We start from the raw sequence: 23,405 nt of genomic DNA, 5'->3' as shown, positions 1-23,405 counted from the left end.
ATAGGACGCTCTTCTCTTGTTGATTGTTCACTGGGGACCTGAACTCTGCGCCTTTCGTGCCGTACAGTCATAAGCCAGACAGACTGACTACTGCAGCAAAACATTTTGTACAACTGTGTTCCAAGAGGACCATAATCTCTACAGCTGAAATAAAACCAACTTCCTTTCAAGCAGGATACAATATTAATTAATTTAACATAATAAAAAGATGAGGATTCTCTGGAGAGATGAGAACACTTTCCACTTTGATAATATTGTTATTTTCTAAAGGAAATATTATGAATGAGAAGATATCACAGAGTAATTGTAAGATAATAGACTTCTCTGACCCACCATCTGAAATGTTACATGGTACCCTCAGTCTGCCTTGCTAACTGCACCCTTGGATACAAGATGAGCCTAGATTCATTAGATTAAAACTGAATTTTACAAAGTGCTCAACCCTAATTATATCTTGGCTAAATGGGTAACACCAGCACCCTCAACCCCAAAGAGCTGTTTTCAAATTTTAGTCCTACAAAACTACTGCAAACCAATCTCACAAGAAACATGTTTGATCTGGGAAGGAAAACTGTACAGCCATACAGTTTACATATTAATATAATGAAACAATTTTATGGAAGAATTTTTTTCCTATATTACTTAAATAATATCAATAAAGATCTTAAAAGTAACCTGTTAGTAACGTTTCAGACAGCTGGTTTACTAGTTTGTGCAGGAATATGCAGATAATGTACAGTCTCTATTAACAAACACCTCTGAAGCTGGAAGTCATCTGACTTGATGTACAGTATCGTCCCTGTGATTAAAAAATGCCTTTTACTAATGTGATCCTCTTTCCTTTGTGCTTCCTACGTAGTAAAGTAACAATACTTCCAGCTTGTATGTTCAATAATTCCAGCTAAAATAATGAGGAAACATATTTAAATGCACTTACCCGTCATCCAAGTGAAGTAAATGAGAGAGACCCTTTTTGACTCTTCCTGAAGAAGAGCTACTTGAGTAAAGCAAGAGACATTATAAGGAGCTACAATACAGTATTATTGTCAAACTATGTAGCAATTATTTTTACCTTCTGCCTTTTATACAGCATCCATCTGATCCTGTGCTTGAGACTTAAACTGAGATGAAGAGGAATGATTACAAGACTGCTCAGTGCCTACCAGAAGTATCTTTCCTCTAAAAAAAGTTCAATTTTTACAAAGATGCATAGCACAGAAAACCCCATCCGAGAAACACAAGAAATACATGCAAGATCATAGAAAATGTGACAGCCTCCTCAGGTGTTTCCCAATACTATTGACAAATACAGGAATTTCTAAAGCTCTGCAATAAATCTAGCATGTAACTTCATCAAAGTACAACCCCATCAGATGACAGTGAGCAGCAATTTATCACCATTTTAGAACAAACACGAATAATGGTTACACTCTTGTTCTAGAGAACAGAATCCTGGAGAAGCCCTACCACCTCCCAGGTAGAGTATTTATTTATAATCCTTTTTGGATCACTCTTACCTGCTTCTCCCAATTAAAATTATGCCTATATTATTCTTTTAGGAAGCCTAATGATCACTGCCATCTGCACTAATCTATCCTTCCTCTATGCGAGGAAATGAGAGACCATGTTTGAAAATTACTTGCTCCTAATATAACTGTACATTCTAAAAGCAGCAGCTTGATGAAACTCAAGGGCAGAAAGATGCACCACAGGTGATAAAGCATTGGAGAGCTCCTTCAGAAGAAATATCTGTGCCAGGTACAGAAAGCAAAGTGACTTTCTCTTTGAAAGGTACAGAGAAAAGTCAGGAGTAGTGAACACAAGGCAGCAGCACCTACAACTTTTATACAGAATTATTAAAGTGAAGATAGGAACCAAACTATGGCATCACGTTTGCAACTTTGATTTCAAGAAAGAATGCTGTTATACACCAGTCAGAGGGGTGATCTGCAAAACTGTGAGAAGAGAATGAGGCAGTTGGGTCCTCATCAGCTGGAGAGAGCTAAGCCCAGTAGGTGGAACTTGGTAGTTACCCACATAGAGTTCAGCAATCCAGAGGGCATGACTTATTGCCCCAAGTCATCAAATCAACCTGCTGAGACCACACACTGACAGGATATAAAACAATCTTTAGGGTTTTTCTAATTCAATTGATGACTGCTTCTCAAGAGCCTAAACTCAAAATGCTCGTGCAATGTCTTCACTCAGATAGGATCAGCATAATAACACCTTAATTGCATCAAAATACTGACACTGCTCTTCCCTTAAACATACTTTTCCCTGGCATTAAGAAATCCACATTTTAGAACCAGATGCTACTATGTAAGCCTAACTAGAATAAGGTATAAAAGGCACAGATATTTAGAATTTTCCCCAAGGTGATGGATTAGGACAATGTCAACTTATTTTTATGCCAAGTCACATGGCATTAAAGATAAAAAGTGCTTTTACATTGAAGTGAAATTCAATCATTGCAATTCTTTTGAATTCTCATTTTACAAAGTGGAGATTTTTCCATTTTATCTTTAGCACAGTTTATTAACAGGAGCAGAATTAAGTTTTCCTTCTTGATCATCAATTGAGAACATAACTGTCTTCTGTGAATGGTTTGTCTGTTGCCCCAGGCATGACATTGTGGAAACTATCATTCCTCTTCTGAGACTCTGCACAGCTTCCTTTGTATAGGGAGCTACCCAGTTTCCTCTGGAGATTTTTGTCCTGTCCTTTGCACACCAGTGGTGCTAGTGTTGAGCATAGTTTTGGTATCACTGTGCTCTCTGTCTTATATTAGTCTTGGGTATCTTGGCACAGAGGAAAATTGATTTTCCTGGCATAAGATCACCATTTCTATGCTTGTTGATAGGCCTGGCAGAGGTTGTTCCAGAGACAGACCAAAACAGAATCGTAGTTTGGGTTGGAAGGGACCTTTAAGATCATCTCATTCAAATCTGCCCAACATGGGCAGGAACACCTTCCACTAGACCAGGTTGCTCCAAGTCTCATCCAGCCTGACCTTGAACACCTCCAGGGACAGGGCACAAGCTCTTTAGGCAACCTATTTCAGTGCCTCACCACCCTCATAAGGAACAATTTCTTCCTTGTATCTAAGACAAACCTACCCTCTTTCAGCCATTCCCCCTTGACCTACCCCTCCATGTCCTTGTAAAAAGTCCCCTATAGCTTTCCTACAGGGCCTCTTTAGGTACTTCTCCAGGCTGAAAAACCCCAGCTCTCAGTCTTTCCTCATACTATCCCTCCACTCGTCTCCATGGCCTCCTCTGGACTCACTGCAACAGGTCCATGTCCTTCCTGTGCTGAGGACCCCAGAGCTGAGGGTTATTTTATCACAAGATGGTTAGGGCTTAAACCAGAAGACTAAGTTTGCTATGAAAAGCAGAACCACACAAGCCTGTTTGACCAACAAACAAACTTGTTTAGTAAACAAGTAGAGAAACACCGAATTAATGTAAGTGACCTTGTGAAAATTCAGCTGAGAATTCGTTTCTTCAAAGTCACCTTATAATCCTTAGGATTCTTCTCTCTTGCTGCCAGACTGATCAGAAACATCACTACTTTTCCCTTTACTGGTGCATAAGAAAATAGATGACTTCCACGCAGCTCTAATCAATATTAAAACCTTGGCAGTTCCAACCTGCTTTCACATGAGATACAACAGAATCCAAACTAGCACCAAGAAACATGGTTATTTAATTCTAAGCAGTCACTTCCAAAAAACAGCACAAGAAAGCTGTTCAAAAGTCACTTTACTTACATTACAATATATTTAACAGCTTGAACAAATTCAGTTTTGAGAACAGTTCTGTGCTTGAAGCCAGAGCATAGCTGGAACTGGTTTCCTGAAGAAGAACAGTAAAAGTAAAGATCTGCAAGGATCTAGACAGACAGCAAATACGATTCACATCCTCCAGCTTATACCAGCCTCTTCAGGAGGCACAAGTTATATCAGAGAAAGATATTTATATCAGAGAAAAATACTGATCTATGTATTTAATCACTTTCACAGAGTAACAGTCGGTCTGTTACTTTATGAAGCCAAGCACAGTCATCATTTACTCAATCTTTTACTAATAAAAATCAACATCAGATACACTAAGTCTTTAAAAAAAATTAAATTCATTTCTAAACCTGATCAAATTGTGAGAAAACTTTGCAGACCAGTGTTAACGTGAGTAAATTGACTGAGGTGATTAAATTTGTCTGCTTCTGCTGGATGAATACTACAACAATTAAATAATTTAAGTGGTCCATGAAAGAATACCCCAGATGAAGAGGTCTTAGACAGTTAAAAAAATAGTGCAATAATTCCTAGATACACAAAGTTATGACTCAGTGAGACAGTTCTGCTGAGGATAAATGGCAAAAGTTCTGCTGTTAGAAAGCAAACAACCACAACCTCAAACCAAAAAACATAACGAAGTTACAGACAGCATACAGAATCAGACAAACAAAAATCTTATAACTAAAATATCACTGAATTCTGTCTGTCGTCCTCTAATCTGCCAGATGTGAGGAAAATTCCTTCTCTCAGTTGTAGTGAACTTTTCTGAGGAGAAAAAGGCAAACAGATAACCAGGAAGAGTTTATTAAGATAAAAATACAGGTTAAAAAAATATACTCTGTAACAATTCATCAGTATTACAACAGCAGTATATACTATTAGCACATTTTCCATATCAGTCCTTTAGGTGGTTTTGCTATTTTTCATAAGTTAAGGTTAAAGTCCTTTATTGTGATTTTTTTAAGATATTTGCTTCTTTCACTTAACTCATTTTTCTTCTGCTTACCCTCTGTGTGTTCTTATGGTCTTTGTTACTCAGTTACTGCAGAGGTCAATACTTCAGAGATCAAGATGAAAGTTTAGCAGATGGAAATCCTTTTGCAAAGGGTAGCTGTTCTCATCTAGCACAAAATGGCTCCTGATTTCCAACAAATAGGATGCTTCTGTATCCGTCAGCAGTGAGTGACACAGATCTGCTACTACTGCGCCGTAGGTTATATCTGAGGGGGGCACTGCAAGAGACAGCAATTCAATTTACACTTGATTTTCACAACAGCACCCATCATTCAAGTTCTACCTCCACAAAAGCTCCACCGAATCACTGGAAATGCAGTTCAACATCTGAATAAAAAATCAGCTTTTATTTTTAATTATGTTTTTAAAACAATGAGCTGAGCCTGTTTCTCATCAAACTGCTAACACGAGTGAATCACGTAAAACACCTCTCAGGTCAAACAGGATGTATCAAGTGAAGCTTGTCTGAGCCACTTCTCAGTGTTTCACATCATGAAAGCATGTCAGCTATTTATAAAATCTGCTAAGAGATTCTATTTTGCCTATAAGGAATCAATGTAGTTAATGAATATTTAGCTATATAATTACAACTATTTCGTTATACAATAAATGTTCACACCATCTCGCCTCTTGTAGCTGCCACCTCTGTTCTGAACTTCTGACTTGTTCAGACAGCAACTGAAATATTCTCTGATGTTGGTTGGGTTTTTTTGTGTGTTTTTGTTGTTGTTGTTTTTTTTATAACTGTCAGTAATTAAAAATTTTGTTTCCAATGGCAACTTTGCAGCCAGTTTCTATCATAAATAATTCATGAAACAGTACCTACTAATCTGTTCAGCCAGTCTGCAGGAATATTGAGGAAGATTTTTTCCATCAGCTCAGACACGACATGAACATAAATTTCATATCCTTCATCTTCTACTGTCATCAAGGCAGGTCTAGACCAGAAAACAAAAGTCTCTTGAAAGATACCTGCTACGCTTTTAATTTTTTTATTGAAGCAAAATTTCTGAAAGTAAGACAATTTAATATTACTCTGCAACATAATACCAAGAACTAGAAAAATAAGAAAATCTCTGTGCACTCATCTGTCAAATCTGTATCACTGGAATGAATCACTTTGAGGTGTATATACTGAATTTACTACTCAAAGTTAAAATAACTTCTAAACTAACCCTTACTTTCAGACAACTGCTGAAAAAAATGCTTTATGACTTGTCTTCCCTGAAAGACAATGAGAAGTGCACTGTTATGAAATTAGTGTTATTTATGGCTCTGAACTTTAAGTATAAAGGTTAATACCTAAGTTTGTGTACCTACAAATATATAATGGGTACATAACATATTGAAATGCAAAGTAGAGAAATGAGCTTAGGTGGATCACTTGGAATTGTATCATCTGTATCAACATCACCCAATATTATCTGTCTTAATACATCACTTTATAGCCACATCATACCAAGGCACATTTCTTGTACTGTAACAAATACCAAATGCTTTCACAAACCACTGCATTCTTACTAATCTAATCTTTGCTAAGAGCAAAATTTCAGTGTAACAGGCTTTTCTCTGAAAAAGCTGGGCATGTAAGTTCCACAAGACGTGTTCACATGCTGAGAGTACAAACACCAGAAATCTATCATTTTTCTACCACCTTTTGTGAAGAAGCAAATTGAGGTCCTTCAGGACCACTGAGAGATTATAATCTTATGAAAGTCTGGAGGAACCTTTTCAGTTAAGAAAAAAACCCTCTTCACACTTAATCCTCCCTCATAGGAAAACAAGTAGCATATAAACTTAAAGATGCAAGACTATTTTGCTTAGAGGCAAAATACTAATTCCCTTGTTTGATAAAGAGGATATTAGTATTTAAGCCAATAGTTCATTAAACTCACTATGGAAGAGTTTAGAAAGAATTTGAGAAAGAATTTAGACAGAAAATTTACATATTCTACAATTCTAATATATCCATGACTGTCTCAATTACCATTCTCCAGCTACACATCTTTCAAGTCACTATGATACATTCTGAAAGCCCAAGATAAATTTAAAAATTGAACAATTAGTTAATAACAATGTTCCTACATCAACTGGATCCGCTTAGTTTATTTTCTCTAAGTGTGAATATAAGTGTCTCACAGTGCCATCTGGTGATAACTTAGTATTTCTGCTGTCTGAGAATGTTGACTGAAAACATTTATCAATGTTATTTCTGCAAGGCTAAAACTGGTAATTCAGTTTAAAAATATGGTTCTGCATTCACACAATTTCAAACTCAGGCTTGAACAAAACTCTTAAGTTTTCCATTTGATCCTCAAGCTTCTACTCCATCTTAGCTTTATCTGACACAGTACTGTGTAAACATCTTTTCTGTATGACATGGTATTCAAAGAAATTAAAAGGTTACAACTTAAACTAAGAATATCACATACAAATAATGGGAATATAATACAGCAATTCAGTAAAAACTCCTTGAACATTCACTTTCACTTAGAAATACAAGGATTGCTTACCATACCTTAAATAAAGAATTTTACATATAGGGGAACTTTAAATGGAGAAAGTTGCAGTTTACTTCCCTAATAGTAAATAGTATTTTAGCTTTATTTGGCTTACCTGTAGAATGTTTTTACTTTGTTGTATGGCAAACATCTAATACATTGCTTGTAGATCATGTTCTCATCTGCCTGCAGTTCCAAACCACATTTGGCACAACCTGAATATGTAATCATAGGCAGAGAAGCCAAAACACACTCCAGTGAAGTGTCAGCAGAGAAGATGAGTTGCTTGTACCGACCAGTTGAAATGGTAAACTTCAGTTCTAAGATATGGGCTTTCACTTGAATCACTCCTGCAAAAACAAGTTCAATCAAATATGAATTCAGTTTTATTTATAACTGAAAGCAAAAACAAGGGCTGCAGCTGATTCAAAACCAACATCACTATCAATAAAACTTTATTCCTTTTTTTCCCTTTAGTAACACCTGCTCATATTTTTAGATATATTTTATGCAGGGAAAAATCAACGTGGTTAAATATTATTTTAAAATGTATAAATCTACTACATTTTCAGATAGTATTGAAGTAGATGCCTCTACAGAAGTGCCTGAATAAGACAACAAAATTGTGCAGGTAATTTCCAAGTGATTTTCTTTCCACTAATTCAGAGACACTGAAAAGCACAGCTTTAACAACTTAGCTTTCCATTATTTTAACATAAACCAGAGTTAAATGCTGCAACACCAACTTTAGTTACTTCCCAGAATTTAACACCAACCTAGCAATCTTTCAGGTTTATCTGGGAGGCAGTGACTGCGTAAAATGTTTTCTTTGTTCTTTTGTAAGAACTTTTCAATAGCAGCAACTATTTTATTCTTGATTTAGAGATTTCCAGTTTTGGAGATATACTATTTGACAAACTTTCAGCAATTAATCACATCATTACAAGGCTGGTTGGTGTGCATAACTGAAGTCAGCATTTCTCCCTATGTTCCAAAGCTGTCTTTGCATGGTACCACACACCCCACCTCTCTCACCCCTGGGCTCATGAGAGGCTGCATCAGTTTGTTTGAGTGGCGAGCAGCAGCCTCCAGAATAAATTCAGACTCCCAAACCTCTGCTACCTTAAAACATAAGCATTTTACTTCACCAGCAGAGCATCTATTTTGCTTAGTTATGCATTGCACAACAGACATTACAGAACTACAGATAACACTTACCTGAGCATTTTTCCTCCAAGTGCGCAGAGAGCTTTGTCAACTGCATGAGGGATGTCTGGCTTTTCTGAAACTTCTCTTTAAATTCAATTGCCCTTTTGTCATCATCAAACAAGCACTCACAGGATGACCATGGAGTTGTGTGCAGTTCCAAGTCACCTGAGACAGAACTACGTTGGACCAGAAGGTATTTGAAGTCCCATAGGTGATCTATTGAACAAAAAAGGCAAACAGAAGAGTTTATTTTCTTATACTGTGGGTAATTTAAAGCAGGTCAAGGTCAAGTTTTAGCATTTTGCTATTCTGGATTAGAGTCTGATTTTTGGTGGTAATGTGCTAAAACTGCAAGCTCACGAAAAATGTGCTGTCAGATGCACTGTTTCACACTCAAAAAAAACCCTGTCTAAGCATCCATCTAGTTTCATGCACCTCATCTCTGACTAGAGATCCTGCAGCCCCCCCCAGAACTGAGAATGCTCCAGCCAAAAGGATGGTTCAGGTAGTAACGTTACAGCAACACCAAGGGAAAATCTAAACAGGAGGAAACAAACAGACACTTGGCAAGAGGGGATATATGGAAATAGGGGACAGAGTCTAAGTAGGGAACAAGATTTGGCTGATACCCTAATCAAACTATTACTGAGATCTTCAACATCACCCTGCTGATTAAAAATTTATCAGAAATGTAAGCTAAAATTCATTAAGTTTACAGAAATGCATTTAATGAAATACATCTTTATTTTTCAGCAATCTAAACCAGGTGAGTGTAAATCATGAACTGAATGTCTGATGACCGTGCACTGGAAGTCCAAACCAATTTTTAGCAAGAGATGAAAAATAAATGATATTCAGATGCTCTAGAACTATATAGTCTTACACACTTTAACCCTGGAGACAACAGAAAAATTACAAGTCTCCATACTTTCCTCTCTAAGACTAAGCAGTTTCTAATCTGCTCATACAACCAGTAAACACACAGCAGAGCTCTGGTACAATTCCTACCAAGGACTTTGTGGACATTGAGATTTTCCTGTAGCCCACTCACACTGTTTAGCTGCTGTATTGTGTATGCTTTAGTATCCTGTGAATTTATCTTTTTGGCTATCTTACTGGAATTGAATGTTCATGGCTTGTACACAATTAAGTATTTGAACAATTGAGAAATCACCCTTATCTTGAATTTCAGATAATCATTTAATCATAAAAATGCCAGCTGACAGATGCACAGAGCTGGAGAAGAAGACACAAGGTTTAGAAACACAATACTACAGAGATCTACGTGTTATACTTTTCCATTTTAAGCATCAGAGAATGATATATTGTTGTGTCTAATAAATTACCTTTGGTATCCTCTTTTTGCAGCTAAAAAAAACCCATTAAATTCTATATTTTTAAAAGTAATATTCTGGATGACTAAATTCTGTAAAATTTCTAAGCACCTAACAAACAGTATACACCTGCTAACACTCAAGCATGCACAAAAATAAGAGCCATGTAGGCATTACACAGAAAAGTTACTGCTTGAATTGCACCATTTTCTTCAAGTAGTTTAAAAGGTTAGGTCTTGCAGTTAAAACGATTTCCAGGAATGGAGATTACTTATAAATTGAAGTGGAACTGGTAGAATTCAGTGTCAGAATTTAACAGGTAAAGATTCACTATGAAGTTGTTTAACCTTCACGGATTTTATCTTGTACTGTACAAAAACTGGCTTTTTAGGCAGACATATTCAGCATTTCAAGTAATACACCATTTACTTCCTAAGTGTATTCATTGATCAGAAGTATAAACTGAAGTTATCCATTTAACAAAAACCTACTTTCACTTATTTTTAAAGAACAAAGCCAGGAAAAAGTCTAAATTTGATAATAGTCAGTCACTGCTGAAACACAAGCTACATAATTATTGCAAGAGATGGTTTCAGTCAGTCACAGCATTTCATGCTAAACTTGACAATGATAAGGAAGACCCAGCAAAACTGGTAATAAATAGTTAACACTAATGGGTTTTAATAGTTAGATACAAGATGCACTAGTGCCTAGTTATCTAGGTTCAAGTTTTTAAATATTTATGTCTTCTCAGTCTTCTAAGGTAAGTAGTGCATTCAAATTCTGCTGCTGATGGCACTGCTTCTAAACAGGAAACATGCTAGAATTGCTATCAAATATGTTACCCTTGCAAGGGAAGTATTTAAAGGTTAAATAGTAAATGTTACCAGCTGAACATTTTAAAGATATTAACAGCATCACAAAAATCCTTCTACAGCAACCAACAGGTACAAGGACTTTACCTTTTTTCCTTTGAAGCTGAGGGCACCAGGCAGCCCCAGCTCCCCACAGAACCATCCTGTAATGTTGATCTCTGTTCTGCTCTACTGTTAGAATAATTTTTCTTTGGCTGCCACCTTTGTAGCTATACACAGATTCTGAAAAAAAATGAAATTACATTACTTCTACAGTAAAAAGCATGAAGTACATAAACCCCAGTATTAAGGTGAAATCACGTTGCTATCCTATTTTACAGTTTTAAGGAAAGAAGAATACACCTACAATTTCTTCAGGACAGAAAACAGTCTGATTTCTTCAGCAACATGAATCTAGTCTGAAGGAGTGCATAAAGTAGATGATTTTACTTTTATCCACCTAAATATTCAGCAACTGGACACCTCCCTTTGAAACAGCAGACATCTGAGCATCTTTCAGCTCCCACCTGAGTAGAAGCAAATTTTGCTCAATCTCTCAGTAACTGACTGTCATAATCGCAAGTTAAGGTTCCTGTAACTTCTGTGGAATACACTGAAAGAAACACTTCTCTAGAAGTTTTCACATAAAAGAAAACCATAGTCATGTACAAGGCACATTACAAGTATTACTAACAGAACATATAAATTGAAACAATTAAGATCTCTACGTGACTCTTACCCAGGATACTGCCTGTCTTAGTTCCACACGAAAACTACAGTATTTTTAATTAAAAAACAATTTTTCAACAAGACCTCTTGCATTAAATATCCAACAGTTCTGAGATTTACATACTACAGCAAATTATGAAGATTTCTATCTTCAAAATTCTCCATTTATAATGAATAAATATGATATTGACAGTGTGGGTAAAAGTTTGAATCTTACTAATACAAGCTGATAGAGCAACGTGATCAAATTTACGTGCAAAGCTTGAAGTCAAGCACTGAGAACATTCTGCCTTGCAAAATTACTATTTAAGTTTAACCTAATGCAGAAGTTGAAGTCCAGTGCATGAACTTACCTGTTAATATAGCAATGTCGATAATTTTCAGGACTGAGTGCACCAATGTATTTGGCTGGAGCTGATCTAGCTGCATATACTGAACACTGTCCAGTCTCTGGACTTGTCTCTGTGGAATGTCTCTGAAGTGAGGAAATTCTGATGATATGTATGCCAATAAGCCACAGAGAACACCACAATCCACTACAGGATAAACTTATATGGAAAAAAAAAAAAAGGCAAAATTATATACTATTCTTTATGTTTAGAAGTATAAAACCTACTGCTTGGAACATATTTACACTCACAAAGTCAAAACTGTTTCAGAACAATGTTAGGGCAAGAAATCCTTGAGATGTGTAACACAATCTGAAATTAAGCTGTACTTCTTCTGCCTCCCCTTGATAACATCCCAAAGTTAAGATAAGTACAATACTTTAAATCACACTAAACATAGCAAAGAAATCTGTCTCATAGCTTGGTAAGAAGAACAGCTGTTCTTGACCATTTACCTCAGACTCTGCCTTAAACAGCTGGTAACAATGGACATCACAAAGACAGTAAGAACAATGCAATCATGGTGGTACTTCCACTGTATTTTCTCCTTAGTCTCCTACAATGAATTACTTTCCCTGGATGGATCTACTTACTCTTTAAACCTCTGATGTTTCTGCAAAAATTTTAATCCTTGTGTAATTTCAGACATTAAATGGTCGAGTCCTGGGATAACTGCTCTTTCTTAAACTAAACTCTCGGAACTCAATTTTTCAGAGTTTTGAGTGGTAACTATCAAACTTTACCATAAACTCCACATGCCTGTCTGCTGTCATTATGTCCACATCTTGTCCACAAGTGTCCCTGTCATACTTTTCTATAGTGTTTTGTACCTCTAAGTTGCACATTATTTCCATTCTATCCCATGTGTGAGGCATTGCCAACAAAATGGAATACTTTAAATAGCTATTTTACTGCAATTTTGAACTTATGCACTATCATCTTACATTCTTCTGGATTGAGAGCTGAGCAGTTCCCCAGATTCAGTAACCGACTGGTAAATGTAGACTGAAGCATGATTTCTCCACACCAAAGGTTCTCATACATTGTTATATCTGCAATAAAAAAAACAATCTTATCAGCTCATCATTCAACAATATTGAAGTAGATAGTATTTTTCTTGATCACAGAACCGTCATACATACAGCTGTGAAAGACAGTTTGAAAGAGATCACTTGGAAACACAGGGATTTTTTTTTATAATCTATCAACATCATTTACAATGAACGAATAAAATTTTCTCATTAGTTTGATGTAATTCTTAAATTCATTAGCCTCCTAGCAGGCACTGTTTAAGTGAAGCGGGTGGACATATTGGACAAATTATTATTGTACAACATTTCAGAATGAGTAGTAAAGTACTAGGCTTACCCAGAAACACTTTTGATATATTTTGCAATAGGAATGTCTAAGCAGAATGTCTTCAGTTTCTTTAAAATATCTACCTTTGCACCTACCTTTGAGCACTTAAAGAGCTCTTAACAATGAGAAATAGGCATCTTAAACTGTAGAAGTATTCAAACAATTTTATATTGTGTAACATTTTTGCATATAGCCAAACCTAAATGGCCAGATCACTAACAAGTTCTGGGCCACTCCAGCCCCAAATTAGGTGCAATATTGTTTCTGCAGTACTGCATTTGCTCAAGAGATGTGTTCTCTTGCAGAGAGGGTTTTGCTCCTGTTAGGTATTAAGGAGCACAAAGGATTTATCAAGAGGAATCTTCATTATGAATTTCATGTTATGAAAGAGGTAAACTACGAACAGCATTTTGTATTTCTGCAGTCTATGCTGGCTACCAATTCACAACATGATCCACGTCAAGATGCTAGTGCTATGTTACAAAGTCCTTGACAGGAGGAAGAATAGTTCTCATCCTGAGACTGAACTCCACATCACAGTTTTTTTGTTTTACCTGCTGGTCCAACAGCAGAGAATTACAAAGAAGTCCCTCTATGGGACAGTCAGTGTTCCACTGGTAGGATGACTGAGAACTCAAAGTGATGTTGAACAATGCAAGTGATGTAAGACAGATATTCACAAATCCTCAGCCATAGTTCCAAATTACTTGTTTCATATTCTTGTGCTTTAAACAGGCCTTTTGAAAGACCCACATTTTAAAAAGGCAAGTAAAGGAATTCTCACCTGTAAGCAGTACAACATCTCCAGGAAACACAGTGAGGGACCAAAATGCAGCACCACGCCACAGCACCACCTTTCTCTCAGTTTCTGACTGGTCAATAACAACAATTGTTGCTACAGGAACTTTACATGAAGATTTTGGTCTAGTCTTTACTTGTATTTCTTTGATATGACAAGGATGTACTACTGTGACCAAAACATTGTACTTTTGATTTTTGCAGCAGCAATTCTTAAGTAGTGATAGTTTCTTCTGAAGTTTCTTGAAGTCTGTCATCCTCTCTTGATCCACTCTAGTCCCAGGACCAGGTGGAGAAGAATTCAGTTTAGCTCTCTTGGATACCAGCTGCCTTTTAAATGCTGAGTGAAAAAGAGGAAAGGAATCTTCACACTTGCGGGGTCTTTTAGAAGAGTTCTTGTGAGAAGAACTTTCTACTTGAGAGCACAATATTCCAGAGCTCAGTGGTTCAATATGGATTTCATTTACCAAGCGCTCAGAAGGAGCTTCAATTTCTTGTAACTTCCCTGTGTTTTCCTGAGCACTTCCTTCTTGTTTTGTAGCTTCAAAACAAATGTTTTCCCCATCATCCTCAGAACTGAAAAGATCAAGAGAACTTGCATACTCTTCCTTACATTCATTTTCAGCCACGTTAGTACACGTTCCAACACCAGAATCAAACTGGAAGTGATCATACTGCCTTTCTTCAGCTTTTTTGCCTGCTTCTGTTTCTGACAGATTTATGATTCTTCCCAGCATCTCATTCCGCTCCTGTGCAAGAACAACCATCTGACTTGATGTCACTACACTGCGAAATTCAGTATCTGTTGACACTGCCAAGTCTGAACAATCCTTTGGTTCTTTTGGTTTTGACTCTTGACGTTTTTGGAAAACCGTATCCAGATACTGATCTAGATGCTGCTGATGATCACTTCTGTGACCTGACTGCTGTCCCACAGACAGATTTATGCTGATCTGCTTCGTACTGGCAACCAACTCGGAAATGTCAGCGCCGTTCACTTCCGAATGACCAGCTTTTCTCTTGGTGAGGTCTGAACAGCAGCCATGGGATGATTTGTCTTGCCCAGCTGATCCTGGACACTTCTGTGGAAGGTGTTGATCTGCAGCCTGAGTTACATCTGCAGGTGTGTATCTATCTTTAGATATCTGGCAATCAGAATAAGTTAAACTTTTGGTCTCTTTAGGTGTGCTGGTACAACTTACTGTCACAGGTACAAGAGGTGTCAAACCTTCTGCTGCTGCCACTGCCCTGCCCTGTTGAGGCTGCAGAGAGCTGCCATCCCCTGTAGGAACTGCTGTGACTGCGGAGTTTCCTGCCTGGAACACTGAGGGGTCAGCAGCACCCTGGACTTTTTCAGAAAAAAGACCACGTGCGTCACACAAATAGTGCAGCTCTCTCCATTTCTCAGCAGTAGGTGCTGAACTACTGCGCTCTAACACCTCCAGGGGGCCTGGAATGCTGGGTGCTCCCACAAAAACATGGATCTGAGGTCTTTTTGACATTTCTGACTGTTGTGCAAGCCAGACTTTAAATAATGTAGTTTATGCAATGAGCACAATAATAAATATTAGCAAATGCAAAAAAAAAATAATTTTACTTTCTCTTAACAACTTTAAAAATACCTAAAACTCAAAGGAGTATTATTTCATAGTTTACCTGGTAAAAACACTACTTTACTACTTAAAGCCTATAAAAATAAATGTACCAAATCTAAAACAATGGAAGTTATTTTAAAAATATTTAATATTTATTTCTTGTGCCAAACTTGCATAGAAAAATAAATTTACAGTATTCCCTAGTTTCTGATTCTGACACTTGGAAACACATTATTATGGTGAAGTTAAAATTAAGTTTAATTATTGAGCTATTTATCTTCATTAATTATTGCTAATTAAACAGTCATATGTGAATTCATTATTCAGCACTTGATTTTAATTCATGTGAAATAAATGCCTGTAAGAAACTTTTACAGCACAGTTAGGAGATAATTTCATCTCCCAGAAAATTACAGTTTCAACTAAATGATTAAAATCACTAGAGCCATTTAAAGTTTGCTAGAAATGCAATATTTTACAGGCTGTTTTAACATGAAACTACTATATTAAGTGATTGTTTTAAGAAACTGAAGCTTTCAGGCCATTACTAATAAATTATAATTATTTAATGAGCACTAAGAGGTCAGTGAGACTTGAGCAGGTGATTTAGAATTTAATTCATTTAAGTAGTATCACACAACTCAAGAAGTAGCTTTTCTAGCTACTTTAAAATAAGCCCACCTTACATAGCCCAAAATACCTTCTTTTTTTTTTTTTTTTTAATTTCTGCTATAGAATTACAAATATAATTTTAAAATATGCAGCTACAGCTACAAGTTATTATTACAGCTACAAGCTATCATTAAAATGCTGATGTCTAGCTACATGTTTTGGGAGTGTTATTACTAATAGAAGTTGCTGCAATAGGCAATTCTGCAGACGTAGAGAATGCCAGAAAAAATTCGAGAGCTAATCCAGCTGTAAAGAGAAGGAAAAGAGCATTGAAACAAACACAGCATTCAAAAATATGTAAATGTTTCATTTAGCACTTATTAAATTAGCAACCATTTTCCCAACAACCCCACTAGGGGTCGATAAATCTGCACATTCCCAAAGATCACTGTAACATGGAAAAGCTGTAAACATCCTGGAACACTGATCTCTGGTATATTATTGGTGTCACTGGAAAAGCAATATACAACCACTAAAATTAGACACGGCAAAATTCAAAGGAGGTACAAAACACAGTAACTATCTGCACTCAGTTTTATGCTCATTAAAAAAAGAATGCTACTTGGAAAACATCAGAGTATCCAAAGCAAAGTGACAGTGAGGTTGAACCCCCAAATAAGTGTCTCAGTAAGTTCTGCAGATAAGAGGCCACCCAACACATGACATAAAAACAAGTTCAGTAACAAATCTGTGACAAACAGAAAATGTTTTGATTAGTTTAAATGAACTTCAGAAGCGTAACCTAAGTGATGAGATTAAATAATTACTTCCACTTAAAAATATCTAAGTCTACTGGTAACTTTTTCATTTGTGATTACCTTGTGTACTAATTTGTGATAATTAGAACAGTATGTTTAGAGGCCAGCTTACAACCTGGAGTTGCAAGACCCTTCAGAGATTTGTAGTCATAGAAAAGTTAGAGCTGAAGATGCCATAATGTAAAGTACTCAGAATTAAAATTAAAAAAACTGTCAAGTGTCCTAGATTACTTTGTGTATAAAATGCAGTACTTCACATACTACACTGGAGCAAATTTCTGCACTTTATAGCTTAAAGCCAGAAAAGAGTAACAAAGGAAAGCTTTTAGACAATTATATATTTCATGGGCTAAACCTACCGTTTCAGTACTTGTAGTACAGTATAAAGGAAGATCCTAGAAAGGCAGCTGTACTTCACTCTACTTCCAGAGATATCCTGTATCATATTTCAAGAATGTTCTTCCTATAATCAGGGTTGAACCATTAATTAACCAGTTAAGACTTGAAGAATCATTGAAGGATCAAATAATAAGCATTAGGTTTTTTGTTTGTAATTCTGTCTACTCCCCATAATAAGCTCATGGAAAACTAGATTTGTTTTTTCAATTCCTAAGCACTACTATACTATTTTTAACCAAAAACATTACCAAATTATGAAAACAATAAAATGAAAATGTAAACATATCCTAATAGCCCTGGACCTTCTTCTCAGTATATATATAGATACACACAGACATTACACTCAAAGTCTTTATGCAGAGTCTGAAATGAACAAAGCTGTTATTTTGGCATACTTGAAAAAGACAACCACTGTGACCATCACACCTTTTTCCCTCGAGGATTTCATTTTGAGGACCTGGAAGATCTTGGCACAGTCTCACAGTATAATCTAAACCTGCTAATTCCTACTGCAACTGCAGTAATTAGGACTCAAGTTACAGCAGGCATGACACTGCCAAATACAATGGAAAAATTTCTGCTTTTTCATCCAAAAAGCCTCATCTTTTTACATTTACATTTATAAACACACATTACGATCTGCGACTAATATTAAAGGGTACTTTGAAAATACTTTTCTTTTTAGACAAGTATCCAAGTGGTTTTTTTATGAACACACCTTATACCTTGGTAGAACTGACATGAAAAAGATGTATTAATAGCAAGTGGTGACTTGCTACAGTACTAAAACAAAATAAACTGAACACTGCCACAATCTACTACCACAAACATATAGGGACAACTGGTATCATTAGGCAACTGAATTTCCCCGAGATACATTAAACTGAATTTATAACAGAAGGAAGTCTATGCCAGTCTTCTAGTAGACTGATGAATTTAAAGATGTGAGCCTCCGTACAAATGTTCTCAATAAACACCTGGTATATAAGAACACACCTGTAACAGTATTGGATACAAAACATGAAATGTTTGCTAACTGAGAAGTCAACAATACTTTATTAGGAAAACACTTTTTAAAACAAAAACAATTTCTCTATCTTGGCAAAAGTCCAGTTATATAGTAATTTATCAGCCTCTCATTATAAGTATCACTGCTCTCTCGGTTCTTGTCATGTTTAAAGATTAGTAAATTACACAAAGATTCAGAAAGTTTTCCTTAACTTTCCAGTTCTGTAACTTCTCTAAACATAGGATTTGCTTTCTTTATTCATATTTTGCAGTGCCAGTACATTCAAGGCCAGGTTGGATGGGGCCCTGAGTGACCTGACCTAGTGAAAGGTGTCCCTGTCCAAGACAGGGGAGTTGAAAAGGGATGATTTTTAAGATCCCTTCCAACCCAAGCCTTTCTATTACTGCACCAAAGCAATTAAATCTTTATGTTAAATATGAACTTTTTCAACTAAAATATAATTTTTATTTTCAAAAGCTAAATCTTACATTTTTCTCACAATACTTAGAGCTTAGGAATGGTAAGTGACCTCTGCCTATTTTCTGGTTCACATAATAAGTCCACTACCAAATCATCTCCACTGGCAATTTTCAAGTGACTTTTTAGGTCAAAGATACCAAACTCCTTCCCGTAATAGGAAACGTCAGTACCTAAAATCATTTAAGCCTGTAAATCAAAAAGAAAAATAAATTAAAGCTTATCTAAATTCTCTGTTTGAAAAATTGTGCATAGAACCTTTTCTGTGCTGCTTTAGAAGAGAATTATTATTGTTTTAATGAGTTTTGTTAATGAAGTTCTGTGCCTTGTTTTAAATGAAAAGTCTAAAGGAACAATTCATTATAAATCTTGAAAAAATAAGCAAAAAAACCTATCAATCCTATTAGCATTTTATAATGTAGTTACATTATCTGTGGGCAGATAGGGGGTTAACTACACTAAAGATAGCAGGAGCTAAAGCTCATAAAGATACAACTGAAACCTGAATGCACATATCCATTATACCTGTTAATTATTACACCATTTCCTAATTTGTGGAAAGCTGCTCTATTCCTAATAGCCAATGAAAGCCTAGTTTTTTATCTCTGAAATGGTCAGAGTCTGATTGACGGGTCAATGATCTATTAAAAAACAGTAACTACATCAGCAACTTTTACATTTGCAAGACACTGCAACTGAAGTTTAATATACCTATTACAAGAAATACAATATGCTACATAATGTATTTCCTCCAAGCTAAACAATAAGACAGGAATTCTCAATTATAAGTTTTTTTTTAAATGAACCATTATTAACAGATTCTTAATCCCTAGTGATTTGCATGGAAAAAAATTAAAAATAGATTAAAAAACCCTCTTCCAGTGGTTACTCTAGAAATGTTGTGTGATGCTACATACATGACCTTGAAGTACCCCTAAAATACCTCAGAAATATTCATTACTTTTATTCCATATTTCATTATTCATTAATAGTGTTCACTCACCATGATGATCACCAAGCATTAGGCCAAGGTAACTTAAGAGTGTGACACAGCTTCAGCTTCCTATCATTCCTGAATATTAATGGCGGCCAGTTGTCTAAATCCCTGCTTTGAAAAGTTACAACCAAATAGTTCCATCAAGCCCTTTCACTTAAGCCCTATACACCCAAAGTAAACCACAGTAATTCCACCTCCAGTTAACAGTTTCTTTATATCTGTCTACAGATTCAAGCTGCAGATAAAATTACAGAAATAACAGACAGCAATGCATCAGAAGACAAAGGATTATAGCAATATAATGCAAAAGTGTAACTTACTTTACTCTCCAGAATTTTCATTGTCCTTTACCTGCTGAAAAGCTGGCCCAGTAAGAAATACATAAAATAGGATATTCCTTAAATTTGAAATTTTAACTTCTACTGTAAGCTTTCCCCTGCCTTATTCCCATATTCAATTTAACACTCTTCCTACATGTAGTATACAAAATTAAAGAATTGATTCATCAACCTTACAACAGAAGAAACTGAATTATTCATAGCCATCTTCAGGGCAGAAGAACAGCAAGCAGTGTAGTAACAGTTTCATACACTTAGAAACTGAAACAACTCTGGGATGAAGCGATGAGCTCACTCCCTGTTCACTTGCAACTTGTGCAAGGAAAAGAAGGATGATCTTTATGCCAACAACTCTTGCTGGCACTGCAAGTGAATCAATACACCAGCAACAGCACCTATCCACCAAATCAATAGGTAACTTGGTCCAAATGGATATGTATTAAAAGGAACTCAATGGAAAATAAAAACTGACGGAAGAAATCAAGATAAGCAACTTGTAGCCAAAGCAAATTTATATTCTATGTAACAGTGAGAAACATATCATATGGGCTTAAAAGAAAATTATCTGTGTAGGTGAATGGCAGCTCAAGGAGATCGAAGTGGATTGCATGACACCAGGCTAGTGGGACCTAACAAGGAGCCAAGAGAACATGCACATGGGAGAAAGTACACAGGCATGTGGGCAAGTGGGGAAGTGGACAGGATACATAATTAAAAGTCTTATTTGTCATTCTATGTTTGGTGGTTGTAACAATCACCAAAAACCTTTTATCTAAATTGCAATGTAAGGTTTCAGGCAAAGACTGTAGTCCTATCTATAACTGACAGGTTCAACCAAAAGTAATTTTACACCAAGATGGTTATTTGGTTTAATAACATCGTGCAGTAACAACATGTTTCTGGAATGCTGTGCACAGAGACAGCTGTCAACCAGACATGGTGGTAGAGCAAGACTCCTGCTAGTCCATGTCAAAAGTTTTGAAAATCATAAACCTTCATTTGCCTACAGCAGTATCTGTAATTAGTATAAAGTTACTTCTAAATGAGGTACTTTGATTATTATTTGCCATAAAATACTGTCTATTAGTACTTACTATTGACATTGAGTAGCAGCAATATTAATCCATTCAGTATTTAGTTCTTCTCACTGGCTAATACCAGAGGACTGCAATACCATTTGGCCTCAAGACAGGTATGGTTGGTTTATAATACATAAAACCTGTACTCAGCAATATGGAGCCAAAAAACAAGAGGTATCCAAATTTTTTCCTTATCTGCAGTGTTTTCAGTAACAAAACGCTTTTTAAAATACGAAACACCTATGACTTGGGCATTGCAATAGAAACCTTCCTAAATACTCCTGCAGTGGCAGGTAGATAATTTCAACCAAAAATCAGTGTTCTGAGACATTCCACAGACTTGCCACTGTTAGAAAAGTTAAATCAAAATACTGACTAAGAAGCAAGAAACATCAAGTTGCTCTTCATAACTATTACTAAACTATTAAAATAATTTAAAAAAAGAAGGCAAGCAATCAAATAGCATTACTATTGCTAACATTTAATATGTATCTACTTGCCTGCAGGATCAAGGCCTGAGTTTCTAAAGTTGTGCTCTAAAGGGAAAAAACTTCCCTTGGTCTGAAACAAAGACATATAAATCTGTAAATATTTATCTGTAAATATAAGCTTATATCATACAGAGGCATCTATTGAACAGTTGCATCAGCCATTTTAATTTAAAAGGATTATTTTCTTGGAACCAAATGATGCAAAAATATGAACACTGATAATACATTTTTAATCCAGCCACTGAGAAGATCATCACTGTGTTTGAAAATAGGAGTAAAGGTAGTAGGCTTTTGTGATTAACTTGGTAATTCTTTCCCCACTACCTTTGTGGCTTTCAAGATGTCCTTTTAAGTAAATGCTATTTATTGATTTTTGTTTTGCAACACATAAAAACATATAATTAAGGAGATATGAGCATACAGTGGATGTTACAAAAACAAAAGAAGTTAAAAGTTCTAAAGAACAGTGACCTTTAGAATCGGAAAGAAAGATAAAGGTAAAAGGTCAAAGATACACAGACGTGTCATGCACGTTTTATTGCAGAACACTCCTTCCCCACAGCCTTACTTGTGATAACAATTTAAAGCACTAAACTGCTATATCTTCTGTCAAGAAAGATATTAAAAAACCTCACAATATTAGAGTGGTGGCGCTTTTTTTGAAAAACAATTAAGTCTGCAGAAAATTATCCACAGGTATCATTACTGATGAAAATCTATGTTAGGATTGAATCCTTCTGATAAAAAGAGTTTGATAAAACAATACAGGACTTAAGACGAAAGCCAGGCAACTGGTCAAACTAACATTATCATCATAGCCTTATTTCCATCGGATTAACTTCTGTAGATTTGATTTCTTAGTATCAGAAGAAAAAAAAAATATATCTGTTTGCTTCTTGTAAAAGTCTTTTTGGTTTTCTTAAATTGAATTTTTTGATCAACAAGGAAAACTGAACTTTTATCTAAACTGAGTTTCTCTAAAACCATTCACTGGGCTTTGATTGAATGGTTTTCTGTAAAATCTATTTCCAGAACTGCAAGTATCTTTCAGCTTGACTTAATAACACAAATGCCAAAACATCACTGTGATACTGGGCAACAAGCATTGTGATAATAACAACCAAGAATAACTTCCTGCACAAATCCAGTGTATTTGAAACAAAAGGATTCTTATTTAGGTTCAAATGATGTGAGCTGGTATTTCATCTTACGAGTTTTTTTGGAATCCATCTTCCACAACAATTACGTACATCACTGAGATTATCTGGTTACAGCACATGGTCAGAGCCATAACCAAAGGCTGCTCTCTCAATTCCAGTTGCTTCAGTGGCTTGGGAAAGAGAATTTACTCCTCCATATTTTATGTGGCTTCTGTGATATGGCAGGAAAAAAAATATTTAAAATACTAAGATACTACTAATATTTTCTCATCTTTACAAAACCTCACTCAAAAAAGATAAAGTTCTATAACAAAAAACTGGATGCTGACTACTTGGACAAAAATGGGATATCGTCAATGTTTTGGACAATAGCTGCAGGTAGGACTGTGCTTGTGCTTTTGTACTGTGGGACACAGGGAGCTGGAAACACATAATTCATAAGTT

General features: G+C 35.9%; 1 protein-coding gene across 5 annotated transcripts in view; it reads right to left on the bottom strand.

Moving 5' to 3' along the window:
• The window catches only part of SHLD2 (shieldin complex subunit 2), a 53,434-nt gene that overhangs the window by 9,953 nt on the left and 20,076 nt on the right, over positions 1–23,405 (bottom strand). For 4 of the 5 annotated variants that reach the window (XM_027895939.1, XM_027895940.1, XM_027895938.1 and 1 more), the window contains 8 exons: positions 13,973–16,499; positions 12,774–12,881; positions 11,794–11,988; positions 10,820–10,954; positions 8,533–8,739; positions 7,430–7,664; positions 5,636–5,751; positions 4,591–5,031 (listed from right to left, as the gene is read on the bottom strand). In XM_027895939.1, coding sequence (XP_027751740.1) covers positions 4,859–5,031; positions 5,636–5,751; positions 7,430–7,664; positions 8,533–8,739; positions 10,820–10,954; positions 11,794–11,988; positions 12,774–12,881; positions 13,973–15,488 — 2,685 coding nt within the window. In that variant the 5' untranslated portion in view covers positions 15,489–16,499 and the 3' untranslated portion in view covers positions 4,591–4,858. Of the gene's footprint in view, positions 1–4,590; positions 5,032–5,635; positions 5,752–7,429; positions 7,665–8,532; positions 8,740–10,819; positions 10,955–11,793; positions 11,989–12,773; positions 12,882–13,972; positions 16,500–23,405 lie in introns of those variants that run through there. The other variant, XR_003572583.1, reaches the window with a different exon arrangement.

This window comes from Empidonax traillii, unplaced genomic scaffold (assembly GCF_003031625.1).
Source record: "Empidonax traillii isolate 1590-97213 ecotype Southwest subspecies unplaced genomic scaffold, ASM303162v1 scaffold475:size860808, whole genome shotgun sequence".
NCBI lineage: Eukaryota > Metazoa > Chordata > Aves > Passeriformes > Tyrannidae > Empidonax > Empidonax traillii.
This window is presented reverse-complemented; position numbering and strand designations above follow the sequence as displayed.